Raw genomic sequence first — 23640 nt, 5'->3', positions numbered from 1 at the left:
GCTATGCCAGACTGATGCATTTTCCTACAACTGACAAAGGATTGCAATGCTTTACTTTCAAAACGCGTGCCGCTAGTGTGTTTTACTGCCCTGTTTTCAGCCTGTGTATCAGATGGTATGAATTAGAGCACGGAATGCCGAATGGCAGCCATTGATATTGGGTGTACTCATTTTCTTTCATGCAACACGTATCAGGCATTGCAAAGCCGCCTTTGTCGTGAGATCAAAACGTTAGCGGCAGTGGCCGGGCTATACTCTCACGTCGGCATTTCCCCCCGGGACAAATCCACACAAGGTGTCCGCTCTGAAGGATGGGGCGACGTGCTTCGATCTGGCAAACCTTGTTCGACCATTAACCCCTCCGCATGCCGCGATCGAGAGATAAGCACGCGCGTGCCACTAACACACCTACAGGCTACGCTTGCCGTGTACAGATATACGGGCTCGCTTCAACATCAAACAGGATATTGCTGTTCGATTACCGGAGATAGCAAGCGCAGCAGTCTTTGGGCCTCCCATATAATTCCCCCCACTGGATATACCGTGAGATGATTTGGTCAGGCATTCCCATCTGCTGTAATAACGCTGTAGACATTCTGCCGTAGCTACAGCCCATTGCCATTCACATCACCGGTTCCTGCTAGCCCGCGGGCCAGACCGCCTCGTGGGCGAGAAAGAAACAGAGCATTAGGAAAGTGCGATAGGTTATTATGTATTGCGTGTCTGTGTCTGATTTCCAACAGCGAGGGGGTATAACCGTGGTTAGCGCCGTCCATTAAAGACATTTTAGCCAGCAGGTGCTCTCCGAGAGCTTTCTAAAGAACCATACAGCATGAAGGAGGCATGTATGCAACCGCCATACACGCCTCCGGCAAACCGAAACCACAGCAAGACATCTCCGGACGAAAACACGACCAAAATATGAAGGATTCGAAAGGAGCAGATGCTAAATATTCCGTGGTCTATTACTGCGCCCTTGGGCCTTGTCTACCGTTAGCTCCACGGATTATTAACGCAGTTTAATTTAGCCAGAAACGAGCCCTGTATTCAAGTACCTCACCCGGACTATGATGAATGGAGACACGCGATCCAGGGTCGGCACCATTTGTGCCTACGGTTATCCAGTTCCATCTCATCGACAAAAAGATTTGATTATTTCGATGTATTTCTCCACTGGCGTCTATCAGACAGAGGACCGTTAGGGGTTTTCATCCACCAAATTCATTTTGCAGCCGAGCTACTCTCATAATCGGATCACAATAAGCCTATGTTGGCTAATTAGGAGATCCCAAATCCTACCATGTCGTAAAATGGGTTGCAAAGTAGCGGGCGTCGGCTTGCAGTGGCGTTATTGGTCGGCGAGCATTTATTATTTATTAAACAGAATTATGTTGTCAAAGCCAAACGAAGTCTTCATATGTCAAGCCGCGGTAGTGTGGATTTAAGCCACTGGCGACCGCCTGCGGTTGTCTGAAAAGTTCAAAAAGAAGGCAAAGATAACGGGAAAAAAGCAATGGCGCCCATTTAGTCTCGGAGTTAGGCTAGAGGCGCTAACGACGTTATTCAATGCCCAGGAGGCGCATTACGCGTTGGCGTTTTCCAGGAAGAGATAGTGATAATCTTCCAAAACAACGACTAAATCTGAATCTACACCACGTTCACGGGCATGACAACTGAGCTGGATGTGATAGCCATGTGTCAATCAAACCGAGACCCCCCTCGAAGCAAGCTAACCCTTACCCCATACCGTACCCGGCCTGACGAGATATACATTGCATGTATCGGAACCTGTCAAACTTGTCTGAATTTCTCACGTTGCAATAAACGCCCCGGGAGAGCGCCCGCATTATAAATTCTTACCACTTGAGGCACGATAATACAATTACAGATAATCACATGCTAATTTAGTTGATGATGCTTTCCCAAGATAACACGCGACCGATTCATTCATATCAGAGTCTCTCTCGCACAGCTACGCGGATGCGGCCTGCTGTTTTCTGTCTCAGTTTATCCGTCTGCGGAGATTCCGCATGGGCCGAGCAAGCGTCAAATTATGTCCCCTTCCTGGTCTAGGCACGGCATTTCCCTTTTCTTGACCGTGTACAACGTTTTCTTTACCGCAGGGGTCCATGGAGAAATGGGCAACCCGGTTGAAGCGAAGGGGACGCAGGGAGATTCTATCACACTCCCGGGTGCCGTCAGCATGGACCAAGTTGTGGCTTTAACGTGGAGCAAAGTCGAGGGTTCGGGCCAGATTCGCATCGCAGTCTATATGTATAAACCGAAGGGTACCGGCGAGCAGTCCAATTCTTTGGGACCATTGAAAGGACGTGCAGAGCTGATGGACAGGGGGTCTCTCAGGATTAAAGACCTGAAGCTTCGAGACGAGGGTATGTATGTCCTCACCGCCCTCTTGGAGGAAGTCGGACCTAAAGAAAGACATGTCTCCCTCGAAGTCATAGGTAAGTCACACACATAATGTATTCGTCTTATACAGCAATACGCCATTGACTATATATTACATACACTGGATTATCAGACGGCTTGAATATGTATCCTATTTCTACATTGGGAAATGGCTGAAAAGGCAAGAATCGTTGTAACGGGATGATTAAATGATTAAATCTTCATTACAAAGAATGCATCGTAATTGGCAATTTTCCAGAAGCTTAACAAGATCACGCTAGCACACGCACTGTGTAGGGATCCGCTATGCAAAATCTGGACTTTAAAGAAATAACAAGAAAGGATTGAAGTATGCCGAAGGTTGGGCGGGTCAACATGCCCTATTTAAGATTGTATGTCCCGTTCTTTCCTCGTTACAATAGGGAATATACTCAAGGAAGGTGACCCAATGCACAGGCACGTTTTCTAGACTGCCCGTTCTTCACACCAACTCGGGCGTCCCAGAAAAAGCCTAGCCTCCATAGCAGGCTCTGAACCGGCCTTAATGGGGGCTAAATAATACACCTTTTGCAGCCAGCCCGTAACCATCAGCCACCCCCGTAACCATTTTGCCGGTATAGTTACAGGGTTGACTGATAGTTACGGGTTGGCTGCAAAAAGTGTATTATTTAGCCCCCCCCCCCCCCAAAAAAAGCCGGTTCAGAGCCTGCAACGGAGGCTAGAAAAAGCCCGAGATTTCCAGGAGACGATAGCACGTTATGTGGAGCACTACCCTCCCGGCTAATTCAATCTGGGGTTTTGTTCACGCAAAGAAATATGTTCGCGCTAGACAAATAAATGAAATTACACCTGGTGGCTGAAGAATAGGTTGGTGTTATTGCGGGGTCCAAGATGGGGATTTTAACCTTTTAAAGTTTGCAAAAACGTAGATACCATAGTTTTTTCCGCATATTTCAGACAACGTATTGTGGAATGTATAGTAAATGCCATACGGAGCCTGTAATAGCAGAAATTATTGTACATTAAGGTTCACTGCGATGAAGTTATTATACCATCCTCTAAGCTAACGTGTGCTTAATAGCTTTGCCATTCCCCGCTAAAGATTAAGTTGACTGATTTTACACGTAATCCCACCGCCAGATTAAGATGGATTACCCACTTTGTGGCACATTTTATTTATTCATGATTATCATTATTTTCGCTGAGGTGCCGAACAAAAATGGAAAACATCCAAACCAGAAGGCCTTGACTCATCCAAACGCACCAGACGTTGGGATTTATGACCGCTCGTCTGACAATATGTTGGATGTCATGTTAACAGCGAAGCTCTCTTTTAGTACTGTAATTTGCCCCCCTCCCCTCGCCATAACTTGTATGGCCTCTTTGTTTGCGCGCACGAGACAAAATGGTACTAAAGTAACATAGAGTACTGTAATTGTTCAATTATTGTGCTGTTCCTGCTGGTTTTTACATCGTTGATTTCTGCTGTGACTTGATTACCCAATGTATGTCGAAGCTGCGTAATCATAGGGCTGTCAATCACCCTTTCTCTGTCATTGGACGGTGGGGAGGGGGGCAAAAGTGTTTCTGCCATCTCGTGCGAAATAAGTTGTGAAAAATCTTCTATTGCAGTCATTGTGTATCTAATGGCTACATGGCGCAGTTATTATGCGTTATAATTCTGGGGAAACAGGAGCGTTGACGAATTCGCGAGAGAAGGCTGTCAAATAATAGGGTCCTTTCTCTGTCATTGGACGGTAGGGAGGGGGGCAAAAGCGTTTCTACCATCTCGCACGAAATAAGTTGTGAAAATTATTCTATTGCAGTCATTGTGTATCTAATGGCTACATGGCGCAGTTATGATGCGTTATGATTCAATGGGAACAGAAGCGCTATCGAATTTGCGAGAGAGGGCTGTCAAATAATCGGGTCCTTTCTCTGTCATTGGACGGTGGGGAGGGGGACAAAAGTGTTTCTGCCATTTCGTACGAAATAAGTTGTGAAAAATCTTCTGTTGCAGTCATTGTGTATCTAATGGCTACATAGCGCAGTTATGATGCTTTATGATTCAATGGGAAACAGAGGCGCTGACGAATTTGCGAGAGAGGGCTGTCACATAATCGGGTCCTTTCTCTGTCATTGGACGGTAGGGAGGGGGGCAAAAGTGCTTCTGCCATCTCGCTCGAAATTAGTTGTGAAAAATCTTCTGTTGCAGTCATTGTGTATCTAATGGCTACATGGCGCAGTTATGATGAGTTATAATTCTGGGGAAATAGGACGCTGGCGAATTCGCGAGAGAAGGCTGTCAAATAATCGGGTCCTTTCTCTGAAATTGGGCGGTGGGGAAGAGGTAGGGGGCAAAAGTGTTTCTGCCATCTCGTACGAAATAAGTGGTGAAAAATCTTCTATTGCAGTAATTGTGTATCTAATGGCTACAAGGTGCAGTTATGATGTGCTATGATTCAATTGGACACAGAAGCCCTGACCAATTCGCAAGTTATGTCAGTCAATCATCTAATCATTTCTCTGTAATTGGACGATGGGGAGGGAGAAGGGTCGAGGTAAACGCGTTTCTGCTGTCTGTTACGTAATAAGTCCGTGCAAACCTCACATAGCAGGTATCATATCTCTAGTGGCTATCCGGCGCGGTTATAATGCGTTATAATTCAATTGGAAACAGAAGCGTCCACCACTTCGTGAGAGCGATTGGCACTAGTCCCAACAAGTGTCAATAACAATGAGTAATATTTCCTACAGTACATCGATAACTATTAGCAGTGGCGGTGCTACGCAGTTATCGTTTGTCCCGGGCATTACATTAGTCATTACTTGACCGTTAATGGAGTCATCATACCAGAAGCTGTTAGAGAGTATATTAGCTTCATTAAAATGACGGAGCTATCCAGAATGCGGCATTATGGAAAATGGCATTTTCGGGTAATTTGGGCAGAATTAGGTCTTAATGGTAGCTAGGGCGACTATACCTCAAATCCACCGCACTGAAATTGTTTTTATGTTTTATTGCAAGCACCAGTATAAAGAAGAACTTTATCGCGCGACAATTGTAACTTGTACAATATATAGCAACTTACGCACATAAGAGTTGAACTATTGCTAATTGTTGACAAATATAGAGAACTAATCTAATCTATGACTGACAGTAGAAATAATCTATAGAATAATGTACATGCTATTGGTCTAGAACAGTATGTTAGTAACAGTATGCTGTGTCAGGAATTTATGATATTGTCTCGTTTTTGCACAGAGTTACATACAAATTTGCCTCCATAGATGTATATAACCTGCATCATGCCCCTTCGCCTGTATATGTGTTCACTTTCAGCATTCGGAAAAAGAAATATATCCATAGTCTTCTGCAATGTTTAATTTGGGAAAAGACGGCAGTATTCTTGGTCTGCATATTCAAGCGGAAACACTTAACTCAACATATAAGTTGCGACGTGCGATAACACTGCAAATTGACGTTCTACAAATGATTCCACAATTTGATTTATTTTTAATTTCACACGTAAGATGGTACCCTCGACAAGTCTCTACGTTTGTCGATTGATTGATCGAGTTTTGATGTGTGCACGGAATGGAAATTGCGACAGTTCGTGTGACTACGTCTCGTTGCTATATTTGCTGCTACATACACTGTTCCATCCATCATTAAAGCATAGTGTTAACATTGAAAAAGCGAGAATTAAAACTGTAATGTCATTTGCCTTTTAGTCTGATTCTATCTCTTTGTAGTCATTTAATAATAATAATAATGGTTTATTGGTCAGAACAGATACATATTTGCTCCACACTAAAATTTGACGTGTTCCTTCATTCAAGCGATACAAAAATGTTAAATTTCCAATGAAATTATTTCTGGTGATTTATGACTTTAAAAAATGGTCCATTTTGTCGTAGGTAATCTAATTTTCGAAAGCCCTTACATGGGTGTGCCCTCTACTGCCCTTGAGAATTTCACCACTGTTAACAGGTGGTTCCCAGTCTTGACCTCCACCTTGCGTGCTATTAGAGCGCGTCTATTGTCCGACGCATCACCCCAAACATCTGTCACATCAGGGGATAATTTCTCTGAACCTGGTCTTTGCACGAAGCATGCAAAACTCGCGTTCGGTAATTATCCTCGCTTATGGCTAAAGGCCAGAGCACGCAGGGCCCCTCCCTTGAGTTTATATTTTTTTACACAGTCAGCATCCTAGCCTTTCCACTCCTCGGGCGATAACGTTAAGTACTCCTTAATTACTTCTGTATTCAGCGGAGCCCACTCCAACAGAAGAGTTCATGCGCGTATATCAGATGGTGCTAGCTGCCAGTTAATCCGTTCGCAGACTGCCTGGTTGTAATTACACTGCTGATGATATGCTCTATATGACCTGACCTTTTCACGGGCTTGTCCCATCTTCAGGTTTTATGGTGTGAGCCTCAGAAGTTTAATTACCAGTCTTTGCTTTATTACTTCGTTACATGGTTTGGGAGAGACATCGCTGTTGTATCTGTCCGGCCTCACCACCCCTTCCCCCCGGGAAATGTGAAAGGTTGTTTAGGTGATTATTCCGCTTGGCATGCTGGTTAAGGTCACCAACTAACGCCCAAGTGTGTGCAGAGTCGCTCCAACAAAGTAATTAATCTCATAGGGGTGAAAGTCATGGGGTTACAAGGAAGATTTGGCTTGAATGTGCGATTTTTCTACGTGACTGAAATTCATTGCGGGAATCCTTAACTTGACTATTATTGTTTGCTTCTTCCAATATTAACACATAAAATAGCATTTGTAATATTGGCAACGGGTAATATAAGTACAATACCAAGTCAACCAGCTGAGATCGTTTTTGATATCAAAATATTGCGACTGAGCACAAGTATTTCCGTAACTCACGAAATTGTGATATGCAAAGATAGACACGCAAATAGAACAGATGCAGTTACGGACAGCCAAGCACTGCAAATACATTCAAATATTAAGTAAACATAGAAATTTGCTTCAATTTGTCCTTTCAAAAGCTGTCGAATTGCTTGCATAAAGTTTAAATCAGCGTCAACAAAATGCCACAATGTCCAATTTTCGGAGACCGTCCTGCAGTGATAAAAGTCCCGGAAGAGTGATACAGTTAATATCCGTTCAATTTCTAAGAAAATAAAGGATCAAATATGTCCATGGAGGTACATAAAATAACTCTTCTACAGAGAATAGGCCCCAAAGTATAAGTTGATACGTCTATTTACTTAAGCCTAAAGCGGGAAGGATGTCAGCCTTATGCTAGGGTCACATTTCCATACCGGGGCCCGGCCGGGATGTTTGCGGAAACGTGAAATAAAAATTCATATCAAGAAATATACACAGATCATGCTTATGAATAACCAGGTTTACGTTTATGTCTTTTGTTGTCTTCTATGTCGTACTTTTCGCTCCGCCAAACTGCCCGGCCGGGTCCCGGCTTGGAAATGTGACCCTAGCATAAGCTAAACCCTCGAACTTACATGGAAGAGAAATGATGATATAAATTCTGTCAAGTTCATATCCCATGTAATTCCCAACAGTTTCATGCCACCATCTGAGAAATCGGAACCAGATGTTTGCATGTCCCAATGATGTATCGCCCTCTACCCATCGCACACTTTATTAATAGACACATTTGGTTGTGAGACTAATATCCGCAATAAAGGAGCATTAATGGTGTATACCGAGGGGCGTGTGGGGACCCTGTGGCATCTGGCGCAATATCAGACCCATACGGTCTACCCCTAGGTATGGCTTATGTCATAAAACCACTCAGCCTGATACGACTTTGATGCAATTTGGAAACAACAGCTGAACTGTTGGTGCTAGCCTTCAAGCGCATTGGAGCAGACATGACTGATGATATCTCCCCCCTGATCTTTGTCCTCCTTCATGTATGTTTCAGTGCCTCCCAAGTTGGAACTGAACCCGAGACAGGACGTCTACGAAAGGAGGGGGAAAGCGGTCAAGTTAACATGCACGTAGGTACAACGTTTTTAGCCATCAGTGGAACAAAGTGTACCTTTGAACTTGAAAGTCCGTCCGTGTTGGTAGAACTTATTCTGAAGAGGATTAAACTGTAGTATCCAACACAATGGGGAAAATTTGACTTATCCACATTTTCGGAACAGCACAACGAATGAGCAATACACCGCTTCATGACGTCATGTTATGCAGACACAACACGTAACTCGGTGGGCAGTGTTGCAGAAAGTTTGTAGCGTCCCCCGTCTCTACTAAGAGGTGATTGTAAGACCCTGGTGCGTGTGGCGTCTTCACTCATCTTGCACTCCTCTTGTCTTTGTGTCATAAGAGGTGGATTACTTAGTCCTTGACAAAAACATGTTCTGTTCACTTAGAAATTTTGTTAAATCCTATCCCATTGTCCCATTTCATTGGTCCTTCAGTTTGATCCTCTAAACAATGTCCTCTTCCTCCAACAAATCTGCAATAACGATATTGAATTCCATGACATCCTTGTAATTAATATAAGATGACAGATGTTTCCCTCAATTATAAAAGTGACAGACAGAATTAATATTGATATAACAGACCGAAATGAAGCTTAGTTTGTAACATATGCTCAGCAAATGGAGACAGTCACATGTCTCAAAAACGTACTGATGATTCTAAAGAAATGCATATGCGGTATCCCTCTCTCTTTAAACTCAGCACATGGGAAAACATTAATGTAGTAGTGAGTCAGTCGACTCACACGTGATCAAGCCATTGTGACTTCAGCCGAAAGTGTCCCTAAATAGATGAGTCACACAATATGGTTAGAAGCTCAGTAACACCCGAGAAATGTTTTGAGTTTGGCATACGGTCTGCACAATTGCGTTCGTTCGCCGTTCTGCTACACCTGGACGCCTATGTATGACATGTATATGCGGTATCCCTCTCTCTTTAAACTCAGCACATGGGAAGACATGAATGTAGCAATGACTAATGAGTAAGTCGGTTAACACGTGACCAGCCATTGTAAGCAGCCACTCTATCTGTTTATAAGCTCAGTAACACACGAGAAATGTTCCTAGCTTGGCATACCGTCTGCACAATTGCGTTCGTTCGCCGTTCTGCTACCTCTTGCCGCCTCCTTGTTACATGAAAAACGCCTTAAATAAGCGCAGATAACATGACTGCCGAGCCAGGTTACAGTCGCTCCTTCCCTTTGTTGGGGACGTCCTCCAAGGGACACATTACGGCTTCATAATAGAATCGTCTCGTCCCCGAAGAATTTCAATCAAACAATATTGATGCCTCGACGGAGTTCAAATTGCATCGTGTGAATCGATAGAGCACGACCCCGGGTGCACCGTCTTCCTCCGCTTGTAATTACCAGCTAATGCGAAACAACTCCAGCCTGACACCCGCTGGTAACATTCTCTCATTACGTAGTCCCCGGATTGACTCTTATAGAGCAGGCAAGCAGAATGCTTGTGGCGCCCCCCGTCCACCACGGAGGTTGAATTTTGTAGTTCTAGAATTGCTCTCCGACTCACACCCATCCTCTCAGAAAGATTTTAGGGCTGCTAGCGGCGACTACAAAATGTTTGGTGAGGTCAGAAGACACCAATAACTAAGGATTGCCGGATACGTTAAAAGAAACATCAAAGGGGGAGAAAATCGTATAAAGGGCGGCGATCTTTATTTTATTATTCACAAACGACACATTAAAATGCGGGCAGCGCCTCGTATGGCGATGTAGCGAATTTCAGCCGAGGATTTTTAACTATCGCGGATGAAACGTAACTTTTCATGGGTTGACCTGCAACTGTAAATGAGAGTGGAAAAATCCACGTTCTTAAATCTGACACATCCAGGGAATAAATTTCTTGAAATAACAGATTAGTTATATTTTACAATCAACAGCAAGAGGCATACTGGAATTCACAATACATTAGGGACATAAGCCAGATAGGCCTGCGCTAGCTTTTAACATACATTTTGATATGAAATATTCATGCAGATAGCATAGTGTGGCTTCCCTTCATCAACAAAGGTTTGTTTCACGCAGTTTGTGGTTAGTGGTAGTTGAAAAACGCGTGATTATTCGTGCCTAAGGAGGCAAAATATAAAATACAATGTGCCATAATGTCATAGCAAATTTCATCTCCAATCACCACCATTATCAGTCTCGTAGCTGCGATATACAGTGCCACTGCTTTTCTTAACCCGTATCTCATTGGTCGGTATAGTTTTCCCTATACTAATCAGTTACATTATCGACTTGGACTTGATAAAGGGACGTGTATCGCTTCTACGTCAGAGTCCCAATTGTGTGATATTGTCCATGAACATGTATGGGACGCCCTGTGCAACCATGTGTGAACGCATCATCCTTTGGCACGGACATTGCAACTCCCCCAAAATGAATATTTCATCAACCCCCACGGGCATCTCAATAATTGGGAGAAATAAGTCGTTAAAAGTTCTGGCGATGTGTAAGCGAGTTGATTCATTCGCTTATTACACCACTGAAGACAATTATCGGAGATAATTGCTTCTAACTGATTCATTTTGCGGGTTGAGCACGCTTATGTAACCATGCGAGTCCGGGCGGCAGAGGGTTCGACCTTCCCGCTGAGTTGTGGGGTGTTCGTCGGGGTCACATGGAAATACCAAGCCGTCAGAAGAAAACCGGTCACGCATGGAAAGACGACACAACATTTGTGGAGTTGACCCAAACTCTCTTGCTTTCTCATTTAGATGGTATCCAAATAAGAAAACCGAATATTACGTACTCATAACGTGTGCCACATACTAGGATCGACTGCTATGGATATAGTATGTCTACAACATCAAAGGAGTGGCTATATCATTTCTTAGGGTAGCTTAAAATTCCTTTGATATGGTTCTTTCTCAATGTTAGTATTTAGAACAGAACATGGACAAAAGGTGCTTTTGTTTTTGCAAACATTATTGACAATGACAATGAACTTTATTGCATATTCATGCACAACATGGGCTAAATGCATTAGGTAACATGAAAAAAAGAAAAGGAACATTGTGCTATATTCCATCTAAATCTACAGAGTCTCTTTTCTCTTATCCTGTTAAATTGGTAAATGTTGGGGAAATTAAGAGATATTGTATCTGTATGGCCGGTATAACTGACCTTCGGTGTAACATACCATCTCAAAACTCTGCATTTCTCATGTTAGTTAAAACGGGGCATCCAGGACTGGGAAACTGCATTAGATTCAACTCATCTTCCGCCAATCGTAGCCACATGGTACATTTCACCTTAGTGGTCGTGGTCCGTTTTTGCTCACCCTGTCACTTTTTCCCCATCGTAAAGGTTATATTAGTCAGCGTTACCTGGCCCAACAGGAAGTGCCGTATAACGTTATGGTCGGTTATAAACCCCTGCAGGAAAATGGAACATAAAGGCATTGCAGTAATTTGACACGAACCAGTACTATGCCGTTGGGTTGTAAACACTGTCGTTAAAGCTGCGAAAGATTGACTCCCGCTCTGTAACATATTGTCCCGGTACCCCAGCCAAATTGGATATGTGACATGGGGCATATGGCGTGGGAACCAACACTGCAGTTTTTTAGCTGTTAAATTTTCATGAGTTGTGGTGAGGAGCACTTTCGACGTGCCATCGGAGGACTTTATCTATGGTTAGATCTGCTGTAGCATACTTGAACAGCGTTTTTGTGCACGGGCGCTGCGTTTAGAATTCGTTACGATACTATCTGGGGTCGCAACTGGATTGGTGCCGTGACCAAAACCTGTTGCTGTAAGCATCGCAGAGGGAGTTGACGATGACAAGTCATATGACTCAACTATTCAGTATGGACTCCATCGTATGGACGTATATATCTCTTTGTTGTGAAGTTAGAGGAAACTTTCATGGCCTGAAGTTTCGAAAAGTTAGAAGCGCAGTGAATGGCGATGCGTGTGCGCATACGTATCGTTGGAAAATTTTAACACTCAGACATACTCGTCATATGGTATGTCTATTGTCATGTCAAAGTCAAGTCAAGTCAAAGCCTTTATTTTTCTTCGAAATACTTGTTCGTTCACATGGCCGCTTTTCAACAAGGTTCCATTGTCAGTTCCGATTCGGAACAATAGGAAGTATTGTCAAGAGAACACAATTACATGAAAACCTATTGACCCAGCAACTGATATTTCACCTCCAGACTAGCTAGCTAGTCTTCCGAAACCAGCTAAATGAATACATGTGTAGTTGCTATGCTATGGAGAAAACGTATTCATACGTATCGTATACTTGACATGATAATGAAAATGTGGCTAAAATAATGATTAGACATCTTTGCAACATAAGTTTTACAAGTATAGAAACATGTAACCATCTCACAAAACCAGACAGATATGCATTTCATTTGTTGTTGTTCATGCTAGAAATAGTCATATTTCTACTGTAAATTCGTGCCTTGGGGCACTTTTCCCATAGCGTATCTAAAAAGCATCTTCATGTTTTTTTTTGCAAGCAGTCATTCGTGGTGTTTAATCAATCACTGCAAATTTGCACATGTGAACATTTCCAGCAGATGGTCCATTTTCATCAAGACCAAGGCTGCATATATCATCTGTTGCGCAGGGGGATTGCAATCCAATGTAATGTACCAATTTGTGCCTGTTCACGTCCGCGCCGTGCAATAAACACCACGAAACTTGCCCATAAGGATATAATAAAAACGGGGAGGAATTTTTCTTTAAATTGCCCAATAAAACGTGGCGCGTTTGAGGAATGGCGGCAAATGCACGTATCTCGTAGGCTGTAGAGCAGGTAGTTTATGTCCAGTGCTGATGTGACGAGATTGCGAGAGTGAAACATTCATGATGGCATAAACGGAAAACTACGTGAAACGCATGAAGCGTGGCGAAGCCAATACTATGTCGGTGGACAAGTGCCATCAGTCACGGCACCTCTAACAACGGGCTTCAGCCTTTTTTCATGAAACAGCTGAACTCTGCTTAATCTGTCTCCATAAAATCCCATATCCAGGCAAAAATAACTGTTCTCAATTGCAGCAACAGCACCATGGCAAAATATATCACGACGGAGATTTTTTTAAAGGAAATAAAGCAAAAGCAATTTTTAGTTTAAAGACACAAGCTAAGTATGAATTTATCATATACGTACATTTAAAGCAAAGACCATTAATGCTTTCGAGTATTGGACTTTATGCCATATAAGTTTTATTTTGAATCATAATATGAAAGTGTTTTATAAGAAAAATGAAAAGAAGCATTTTCTTTTTTAGACACAGAAGCAAAACTGAAACATACTATGAAAGCGTTTCATAAGGAGAATCAAAAGAAGCATTTTTCTTGTTAGATACAGCAAAATGTAACTAATTATTACGTAAATTCAAAGACAAGACCAAATTTCCAATATCAGAATTTGAATATGATATCTATTTTCAAACAGAATATAAAAGTGCTATTTTAGTGTCCTTAACAATCTTTTTTTTGTCTTGGTCGATATTCCACGTACGTTGTATAATGTATTCATATTATAAACCCCAAGAATTCCCCCCAAAAAAGTTGTTGAAATGTCGACATGAGTTTGCTGGTCTCCAGCGGCAGGTGGTGCCGGTTGCCCGGGGACGCAGATATTGTCCGCGGCCAGTGAGCCTGCAAATGGAGTGCATCAGGAGCTCTCATCGCTTAACGGTCGTTATAATAATTGATGACATCACGGAGACTGGGCGGCAATATCAGGCACTATCACAGCCGGTTTTATGAAGAAGGGCCAGGATCCAGTAATTGTCATTCACCGCGCTACAAGGTCGCAGCAATCTAGTGTATGCTCCACTGCTGTTTTAGTTTGTTTTAAGATGTTTCTTTTTCCGTGTAAAGAGGGGGGGGTGCTAATACCCGAACGACGTTTGTGTAAATGGAATTCTGCCTAAAGGTAATGTCCGCGAGCTTTTACATGGATACTCCATAAAGATGTTACACATTACTCTGTGCTCGCAAGCGATATAGAACCAAAAGGCAGCGGCGAATTGTGGGCGTCCCGTAATGCAGGCTTATCCTTAATCCAACAAAGTGGTGACAAATGTAGATGGGAATCCGTACAGGCTACGTTACCGATAATAAGAAGTGACGAAGTCATGTGACAAGTCCTTTGATTTTGTTACGTAGGAAACTGTAGCTGGCGCCACTTGTCCATTAATAAAAAGACTCCCATTATATCTAGAGACCATGATATTGATTGAGTCAGCACTCGCCATAAGCATAAGCCGTACGAGTAACTCACGACTGACAATGGGAGATTATGATATTTACATAATGGCGGCAAAGATTATAACGTGGGGGAATATGAGAATGCATGTTTTTTGTGCGTGTGGGTGCGGGGGGAGGGGGGTTGTATGTGTGGGTGGGTGTGAATGTCTGTGTTTGTGTGTGTGTATGTATGTGTGTGTGTGTTTGTGTGTGTGTGTGTCTGTGTTTGTGTGTGTGTGCATGTGAGTGTGTGTGTGTGTGTGTATGTGTGTGTGTGTGTGTGTGTGTGTGTGTCTTAATTGAGTCATATCGGCGTATTAGCGATGATATCGCATAACTTAACGTAACATAATGAGATAACATGAATGTCCATGGATACATTTTGAATAAAGAATGTCATTTAGGATCTTTTCAACGTAGTTTAACTATCTGTTTCCCATCTGAGTGGTTGTTTTGATACCTATCTGACGAGAGAGTTACTCAGTTCAAGGCACTTTCCCTGTGTCACCTTCACAGAGCAATCACAATGCAGCGTTCCGTCCTATCGCGGTTACCTAACGCTCCAAATGTGACATTATTGTAATCAACGAATGAACAATATTTCTAAAATATGACCTACCTTTTAGTATATGTTATATCGTTGCGATTTTTTGTTGTTGCCGTAGTTTAATTTACATATGTAGACATATGCAAGTAAAAATTCCCAGTTGTGGTCCTCTGAATTGTTTGCGTATGACGCATACCGAAAATCTAACAGAGAAAATTGAGCAGGACACATCAGGAGCTGGTGAAAAATTTAATCGGATACGATTTCCATTTAGATATAGACTTCAATGACAACTTCTGTGATACACACGTGGAATGTGACGGATATCGAATTAACACGGCAATGATAAAGGTTGCTTTTCTCGTATTTGCCTCCATAAGAAGTGGTGGACGTTGGCCTGCCTGTGTGTCTGTTCCTCTGCTTGTCCGTGAGTGTTTCCGCGTTTTGTGGTCTGCATAACTCAAGAATCTCTGGATGGAATGCAATGATATTTGGGTTGTGGATAGGTACTGGAATGACAAAGGTCAAGGGCCCCTGGTGTGTGACCTTGGTACTGCAGCAGAACTTCCGGTTTCGCATCTTTTGTCCTGGATGATGTGCTACGGTCTTGATTGATGTTTTAGTGCCAGATAGCGTTTGATGTATGGAATAAGTTATGCACGATTGGGCCCTTAGCATCTTCTTGAACTAAGAATCATCGATATTTTTTCTTAGTGAAGCTTCTATTTGATAAATCAGCTCAAATTCTAAGATCTGTCTGATGTATTTTTACAGGGTGTCTCATGCTAGACCCATGGTGAAGTATATCCGGTGGGAAAAAGATGGCGGACCTGTGGATCAGCACCATGAAGCCACGACATATCCGGGCAAAGACTCGTACGAATCCGTGCTGAGCTTACGGAACTTGACCAAGTCAGACTCCGGCAACTATACCTGCGTCACGGGGCACTTGGAGCGCATCGTAGCGGCCAGCAGGCACGTTGAGGTCCATTGTAAGTGCACCCATCTATTCTTTAACTCCCCAGGCTACGGAAAAGGTCGTGTTCCTCCCGTTTGTACCGCCTTAGACGTAGGCGGTGAACGAGGCACTTGTTGAATACAGAAAAGGTTTCCCTCGCGTTGAATGACCCTTACAAGCCTCTTCGATCATTTTGTATTTTGGATAGCAACAACGCTATGCTGTAGTACATGTGTGATATATATGCATTTTATATACCTTCTTTCAATATATCCATGCCTTACAGACTTGTGATCGCTAAAATCATATCATTTCTTAATACGGCAATAATAATCATGTAAATTAACTGTACGTCCAAATACTGATTTAAAAAAAGGATATTATAAGAATTTCTTCATTTCCTGGTCGAAAGAGTACCAAACCCATTCAGGTACCTCAAAATAACGATCCGAACTTGCAACACAATATTTCATAATTGGTATATCCATGCCTTCGATGGAGACCTTGCATCATTCTTCAAGCTTACATAATGGCATGCGGGACTTTACCATTGGGTCGTTGCGTTCTATACTTACGGTCAGCAAGCTTAATTTGTCAAGCACTATAATCGCCACCCGCTTGGGCTTTGGCCAAATGGAGTCCTACCTCTTAGTTATTGCAAGCAGTTTCAGATGTTTATCTGAAAATCAGCTTACGAGCCAAGCATCTACCGGTCTGTCCTTGATTCTGTTGAAATCGTTTGGCAGCATCGCTACGATCAATACGTAGGCAGTGGATGCTGACCTAGAAGCCACTTGCAATGAAAATGAGCCAATTGGTGCAGCCATTTGCTTCCAATCTCATGTTTATACATATACTGTTTGGTAAAATGGAGGACAGCATCATCGTTATAGCTACCGTGGTTCTGGCATCAAGCTGTGCTATACAAACAGCTTTCTGTCTGGTGTATCAAGGGAAATCAAACGAATATGATGTACATGTTTCTCACAGCAAACTATCAGCATTGGAACAGAACCGCCGCTGCTCTTGTCTTGCCTTAGCTATGTAATATGCATGACATCGAGGCTTCTTCCATAAAAGTCACAAATGTAACTCCCAGAAATTAAGTGTGCAAAGACACGCAACGTCTACCAAGAAGGCTTACATAAAAGTAAATGTTCTACATTCTATTCTACATTATATTCTTCTTTAGAGCAGCCACGCGTTGAATGGTATGAAATTGTTATCATGAAAATAAAGTTATCATCATTATGAAGATGAAAACACCAAACTTTCATCTTGACTTATCCCTGTGGACATGCCATTCATCATCTCTAAAAGAGGTTGTGCCGATTTATGTTCACGGCCCCATAATAAAGGCTGAGTGTATGAGCTCCTCAAGCTACGATTTCTACGACTAATGGCTCTGCGATGATGTATACCTCTGCAACATTTTGAAACCCGGAGGAGATATTTACAGTTATACTTTATACGAAGTGAATATACCTCTTCGCAGGGTAGCATGTATCACGCTGTGCCGTAATCTCTTTACCAAGAATCAGGTGGAGATGATTTCTGGCAATCTGCTCAAGTTGGAATACGCATTCATGTCAGTTCCCCTGATGAGATGAAGGGTTTTAATTTGATCGATGCTCGCAGGACTGCCGAGTGTTTGGCGTACTCTTGTGTTTAATCAGCGATATTGTAGTGCCTACACCACATCGGGGTTCACGCCCCTTGATTGATACAGTATTGCTCGTTAGGAACCCCTGATGAATGAACTCGTTAATAAATTTGCGGAGAGGTCGATGGGCCGCGAGACTCGGTAGAACAAGGTCGTGACTGATAGGCCGATTCCTCGCACATCGACAAGATAACAAGGATACACACACACCTGGCTGCACTTAACAACGAGGCAGAAGGACGGATACAGTACCAGATTCCTTTTGTTAATGTATATTATTTCATCGCAACAGCTTTCCATAATTGTGGTATGATTAAAAATTCAAAGGGAGCAGGTATGTAAGAATTCATTAGGCAGAACTGAACGGGATGTTAGAAATAAGGTGTTTTTTCACGGAGATGAGAAAGAAACGCAAGAGAATTCAAAGAACTCTATCGATTTCAGGGGAGTTTCGGCCAAAAAAGAGACTCTAAAAGTACTATGATGTTAAGAATCTGGAGTTGGAGTCCTTGTGCCTGTTTTCTTTACAGCACATCAATTTCTTCCAGCAAGTTTAGAATGAATGCGATCACATCAGATGAAAACTGATGTTACAATGATACAGGTAGTGCTGGGTTACATTGTAGAAATCCATTACAAGTAAATTCCTGTGTATTGATATATGTTTACTGCGTCTGCCCCATCTGGAGAGCTGCGTTAAACCTGTTCTGTGAATAGGGAATAGATGAATGTCCAAGAAGTGTGACTAATACAACATCATGGCAAACCACGCATTGATACACATCAGTAGTAACTACATTGTCGGTTTTTCCTTTAGATCCTGCCACCATTGTGAACGCGTCAGACTTGGTAGTGGCGCCGGTGTTGACAAAGGTGACGCTGTGGTGTGTAGCAGACGGTAACCCCCCTCCTAACATCACCTGGTTCAAACTCGGCTGGCAGAACGAACCGACGGCTACACTGGAGCCCTCTGACAGTACCAGGAACAACATCATCTTCAACGAGATACACAGGAACGATAGTGGGAAGTACGCCTGCTCAGCGGCCAATGGTATCGGGAAGCAAGACTGGCGAACTATCAGCTTAGTTGTTCGTGACTCCACACTTAACTCCGGTAGGTAACATGAATTACTGCTAAATCCCATCAGAGATGAGCTTGTGCGTTATTGCCTCGTATTAATATTGCTCTTTCATGGGAAGGGTTGTCTCTTTCAAGCTAGATCATCACAGTACAAATATACCCCTTGTTGGCCAATCAAATTGCTGTTGATCTCATCATCATCATCTTGGCGTGAGAATGTCACGGATGGACATAACCCTCCTCCTCCAGTCCTCTCTGTCCTCCACTGGTCTTGACAGATCTTCTGGTGTGCATCCTGCATCCTCACACAGCTGCTGTATGTACATGTATGTCGTGTGAGGTCTGCCTACACTTGCATGATCTAAATGATCCGAAGACAGGTTAAACTCCAAACACCATCCTTACCTGTAGATGATAGACATCCCCATCACTTGATATTCAGGTGGTGTTATACTGTACGTATTCAGATCAATCACTCTTAAGTGCAGCTGCTGGCGCAGATAACACCTTTGGAGTAAGGAGAACAGGTCTTTGTTCAGAACTGCGAATGCGATCGAAGGGTGGTCAAAGATTGCTTTGTGCACCCATCATCATGATGAACAGGTTCAATAAATAACAATGATAGAAAATGAATTAATACTTGCTGTATGTAGGTCAAGCTATGATGGACAGTCTAGAGGCGAGGTCGTATTGCTGAAGGGTACTCTGTTATCAGCAGCGGGCCGCACACTTCATCAGGTTATCTCAGAGCCATTCTCCAAGAAGGATCGGAGATCAATTAGTTCTGTAGTAAAACAAGGTAATAGAAAGCAGTCAGGATTTTCAGATCATGTGTAAAATAACTGCTGGCGGGCAAGCTGGTACAGTGAGTCTTGTCTGATCTCTATCTTGCTGCTGTTCAAGTGGTAAATATGCAAATTTCTGTCAGACCAAAGTGTACGACGTATAGGCACGAGTATTCCTCTTGAGGGGTTATGCAAAATTGGTCTTAAGACGGCACAACTGTCACTTAAGATGCACCGTCTGCTTTCAAATCGTGATGCGAGAGGGGAGGCAAAAGTTGCCACCGACATAGTCGTTTTTCTAAAAATAAGTTTTCAGGTTTGGGGCGACAGTTTATTTCCGCCATTAGTAAAACTACCAGCAGATGGACCGTGTACATTCGTCTGTCCAAATCTGCTTTTAGATCATGATGGGGGAGGGGGCAAAAGTTGCCACCGACATAGTCATTTTTCTAAAAATAAGTTTTCGGGTTTGGGAGGACAGTTTATTTCCTCCATTAGCAAAACTACCAGCAGATGGACCGTGTACATTCGTCAAGAGACCCCGTTGTCCCCCAGAGCCCTTCGTTTACGGCGGCCTTTTTAAGGCGACCAAAATTGATGTAATTTGTTATCTCCTCTTCACTACCTTTCCAAGGTTTTCATAAATCACGAGAGATCTTCTCCCCTTTTTCTCTTTGATATTAGAACCCAGATGGCGAGACGCGTCCCGAGTGCAGCAATTCGGGTCGCACAGTCGTAAATTTATGGAGACACAGATAATTGATCCTGGAAGATTTGTGCCAACAGCCATTTATTTCCTCGCCCAGCGACTTGATGTCGCAGTTTTTCACGCAGACAAATGTTTTATCGTCTGAATCTCGAGCACTTACGAATGCCCCGTGTGTCGTTCTCATGTAGTTTACGCTGATTGTCCACGGAGTAAAAACTTCAGAGGAGATGTTACCGTGTAAACGGCCACCTGATAGGCGCTGTTTATCGACGGATCCCTAGTAGAAAGAATGTCCGTCACAACAAAGAAACCTCACGGGACGTTTGCTATCGAATATGGCCGTCTGCGCGCACATTCAACTGAAACGTATGGGACATTACGGTTTTCAATTTTGCCTCCATTTGTTCCTAAGGGATCGTTATTGGACTGGACGTTAAATGTGGCATCCCAAAATATTAGGGCGTTGCCCTTCACGATGGTATGCTAGTTGCCGTTAAAAATACCAAAGAAACAATTTTAGTAACCACTTTTTCAATTCAAGCTGCTGGGAATTAAGATGGTAACAGTAATCTACGAGCATACGTGATGTAAGGAAATATGGCAATTTTTCCTTCTCCTTTTAGTAAATTATCTTACCATTTGATACGCCCATACAACCAACCATTCCAACATAGAGTTCCGTTCACCCTAAACGACTACTGCTGCTACTGCCTGTAAAGAAATTTCAAGCTTCAGTAGTTTTCTTTGCTACAGATTGCTATCTGTATCTGTATCTATATAGCCGGTATAACCGCCATCAGGCGTAACACACCAGCTTCGCAGGCACGCGGCGCGGCAGCAGCTGGTCATATTACACCGAACGGTCTGTTACACCTAGTCTTTGCATATCTGACTGCAACCGTTCTTTAAAGCTACTTAGTGATGAAGTACTTGATGACAACGAGTTCCATTCTACTATGGTTCTCGGGAAATACGAATTTTTGAACACGTCAATCCTTGGCTGATAACTCTGGTACTTAAAAGCATGACTATTTCTGGTCCTCTTCTGAGCTGGCATTAGATACTTATCAGTCGGTACGTCCACAAGTTTATTAGTCATCTTGTACATCATGCAAAGTCTGGACATTGTTCTCCTGTCCTCAACACGGCACGAAATCTGGTATTTAAGCATACTTAAACGCAGCGTAAACGTGACGTTTATTCACTATTTCCGCAACTTAACGACCCCTGTACGTCTGCTTAAATTTTGCATATAAGGTGCCCTTTCCGGAAGTACGTTTAGGTACGTTTCTGCACTTCTTCACGTGTATTTACGCGACCTTTCGACGCGTAAAGGCGTCGTTAAGGACAATTTTTCCGTACGTTCCAACACGGAAAGTGTAAGTTTCTTGAGACCTTTCCGTACCCTTTCGTCCATCTTTATCATTCATTTCCGCCACGATTCTCCCTGCGTTTATGTGCCGTTCACACAGCTTGAAAGGTTACTTAAAGGTATACCTTTCCTCGGTATTTCCGTGACCTTTTTACGACCTTAACGTGCTACAAGCGTGGTATCTGCAAGGCGTAAAGGCGTCGTTATGGACAATCTTTCCGTACGTTCAGGTACGTTTCTGCACTTCTTCACGTGTATTTACGTGACTTTTCGACGCGTAAAGGCGTCGTTAAGGACAATTTTTCCGTACGTTCCAACACGGAAAGTGTAAGTTTCTTGAGACCTTTCCGTACCCTTTCGTCCATCTTTATCACCCATTTCCGTCACGATTCTCCCTACGTTTATGTGCCGTTCACAAAGCTTGAAAGGTTACCTAAAGCTGTACCTTTCCTCGGGCTTTCCGTGACCTTTTTAAGACCTTAACGTGCTACAAACGTTGTATCTGCAAGGCGTAAAGGCGTCGTTATGGACAATCTTTCCGTACCTTTACGGAAGATCCAACACGGAAAGTGTAAGTTTCTTGAGACATTTCCGTAATCTTTCGTCCATCTTTATAATCTATTTCCATCACGATTTCCTACGTTTTTGTGCCGTTCACGCAGCCTAAACGACTACCTAAAGCTACACCTTTCCTGGTGTTTTCTGTAGCCTTTTTATGAGCTTAACGTGCTAAAAACACGAGCTAAACGTGCTAAAACATGAGCTTAACGTGCTAAAACGGAGTCTCTACAATAAGTTTCCTTTTCATTACACAGTATCTAATTTAATCCTTTACGACGACTTAACTTGCTACGGATGGCTTAAACATTCCGAACCCTTGCATAGACAGGTAAATATGAATATGAAAGGCAACAGGGCCGATAAAAGTTTAGAACAATTTATTTCAAAGATGATAATACTGCACAAACCTTTTTACGCCATTATAGCGAGACCCCTCCCCACCTTTACAAATATACACACACAAAATGGAATAAATGATTTCTTACATGGGCAGCTAGTTTCATTAAAAAAAACGTCACCTTATCATTAATAAACTATTCAGGCTATTCCTTACCCCAACTATTAACTATTACAATGCGCTTCCAAGTTTTAACACTAGCTAACTATTACATCGACACCAGAACGTAACCCCTAACACTAACTAACCCTACGTCTAACTCCTCTCTTGTCTTATTAGCCTTTACCAGGCTCCGCGGATCGCTAGGAAAATAGTAGAAATTGGCCAAATAGAGTGAATTGTAACAGTACAATCATTCTGGGTTGATAACACTTACTAGGTACTTGCGGTTTCGTAATCAGTCGTCATATTCTAACTTGTACTTGACGCGGTCAACGAGGGATCAATCTCACATTGTCGGTAGATTCTCCCTTCACCATTTTGCGACATTTCCAAGTCCACGATTCCGGTCCCAGTGTTAGGCGAGACGACAGGGATAGTTCCTATCAAGACAGGTAGACAGGTTCCGATTTCACTCACGCTAATCTCCAAACAGTTCTATAGGTTTCATCAAGACCGTATCAAACTGGCAGAGAAAGTACTTGGATTTCTATACATACAAGCTCCTTCTTCCAGTTGGATACGGTCTTTGCAATCCATTGGGCCAGGTTGGAGGCTAACTCACGCCGTTGTTTACTTGGTGACCGTTGTCTCCACTGGTACCGGGTGGGTTTGGAGATACAACAAAGTCCCGAATCGCGTGCCCGCATGCTCCGTTCAGCATCTCCACCCTCCTTGGTTTCACCCAGGTAGTATAATCCTTACCCTGGGGGCCAGGCACCGTATATCGGCTAGCCACCAAGCAACGCGCGCGCGCCCAAGCTTTCCCGGCG

General features: G+C 43.0%; 1 protein-coding gene across 1 annotated transcript in view; it reads left to right on the top strand.

Annotated features, from left to right (window-relative positions):
• Positions 1-23640, top strand: part of LOC136444996 (uncharacterized) — a 61380-nt gene that overhangs the window by 715 nt on the left and 37025 nt on the right. The window contains exons 2-5 of the mRNA XM_066442826.1: positions 2124-2462; positions 8331-8406; positions 15957-16174; positions 18621-18917. Of these exons, the coding sequence (XP_066298923.1) occupies positions 2124-2462; positions 8331-8406; positions 15957-16174; positions 18621-18917 (930 nt within the window). The remainder of the gene's footprint in view (positions 1-2123; positions 2463-8330; positions 8407-15956; positions 16175-18620; positions 18918-23640) is intronic.

Source organism: Branchiostoma lanceolatum, chromosome 11 (assembly GCF_035083965.1).
Source record: "Branchiostoma lanceolatum isolate klBraLanc5 chromosome 11, klBraLanc5.hap2, whole genome shotgun sequence".
Taxonomy (NCBI): domain Eukaryota; kingdom Metazoa; phylum Chordata; class Leptocardii; order Amphioxiformes; family Branchiostomatidae; genus Branchiostoma; species Branchiostoma lanceolatum.
This window is presented reverse-complemented; position numbering and strand designations above follow the sequence as displayed.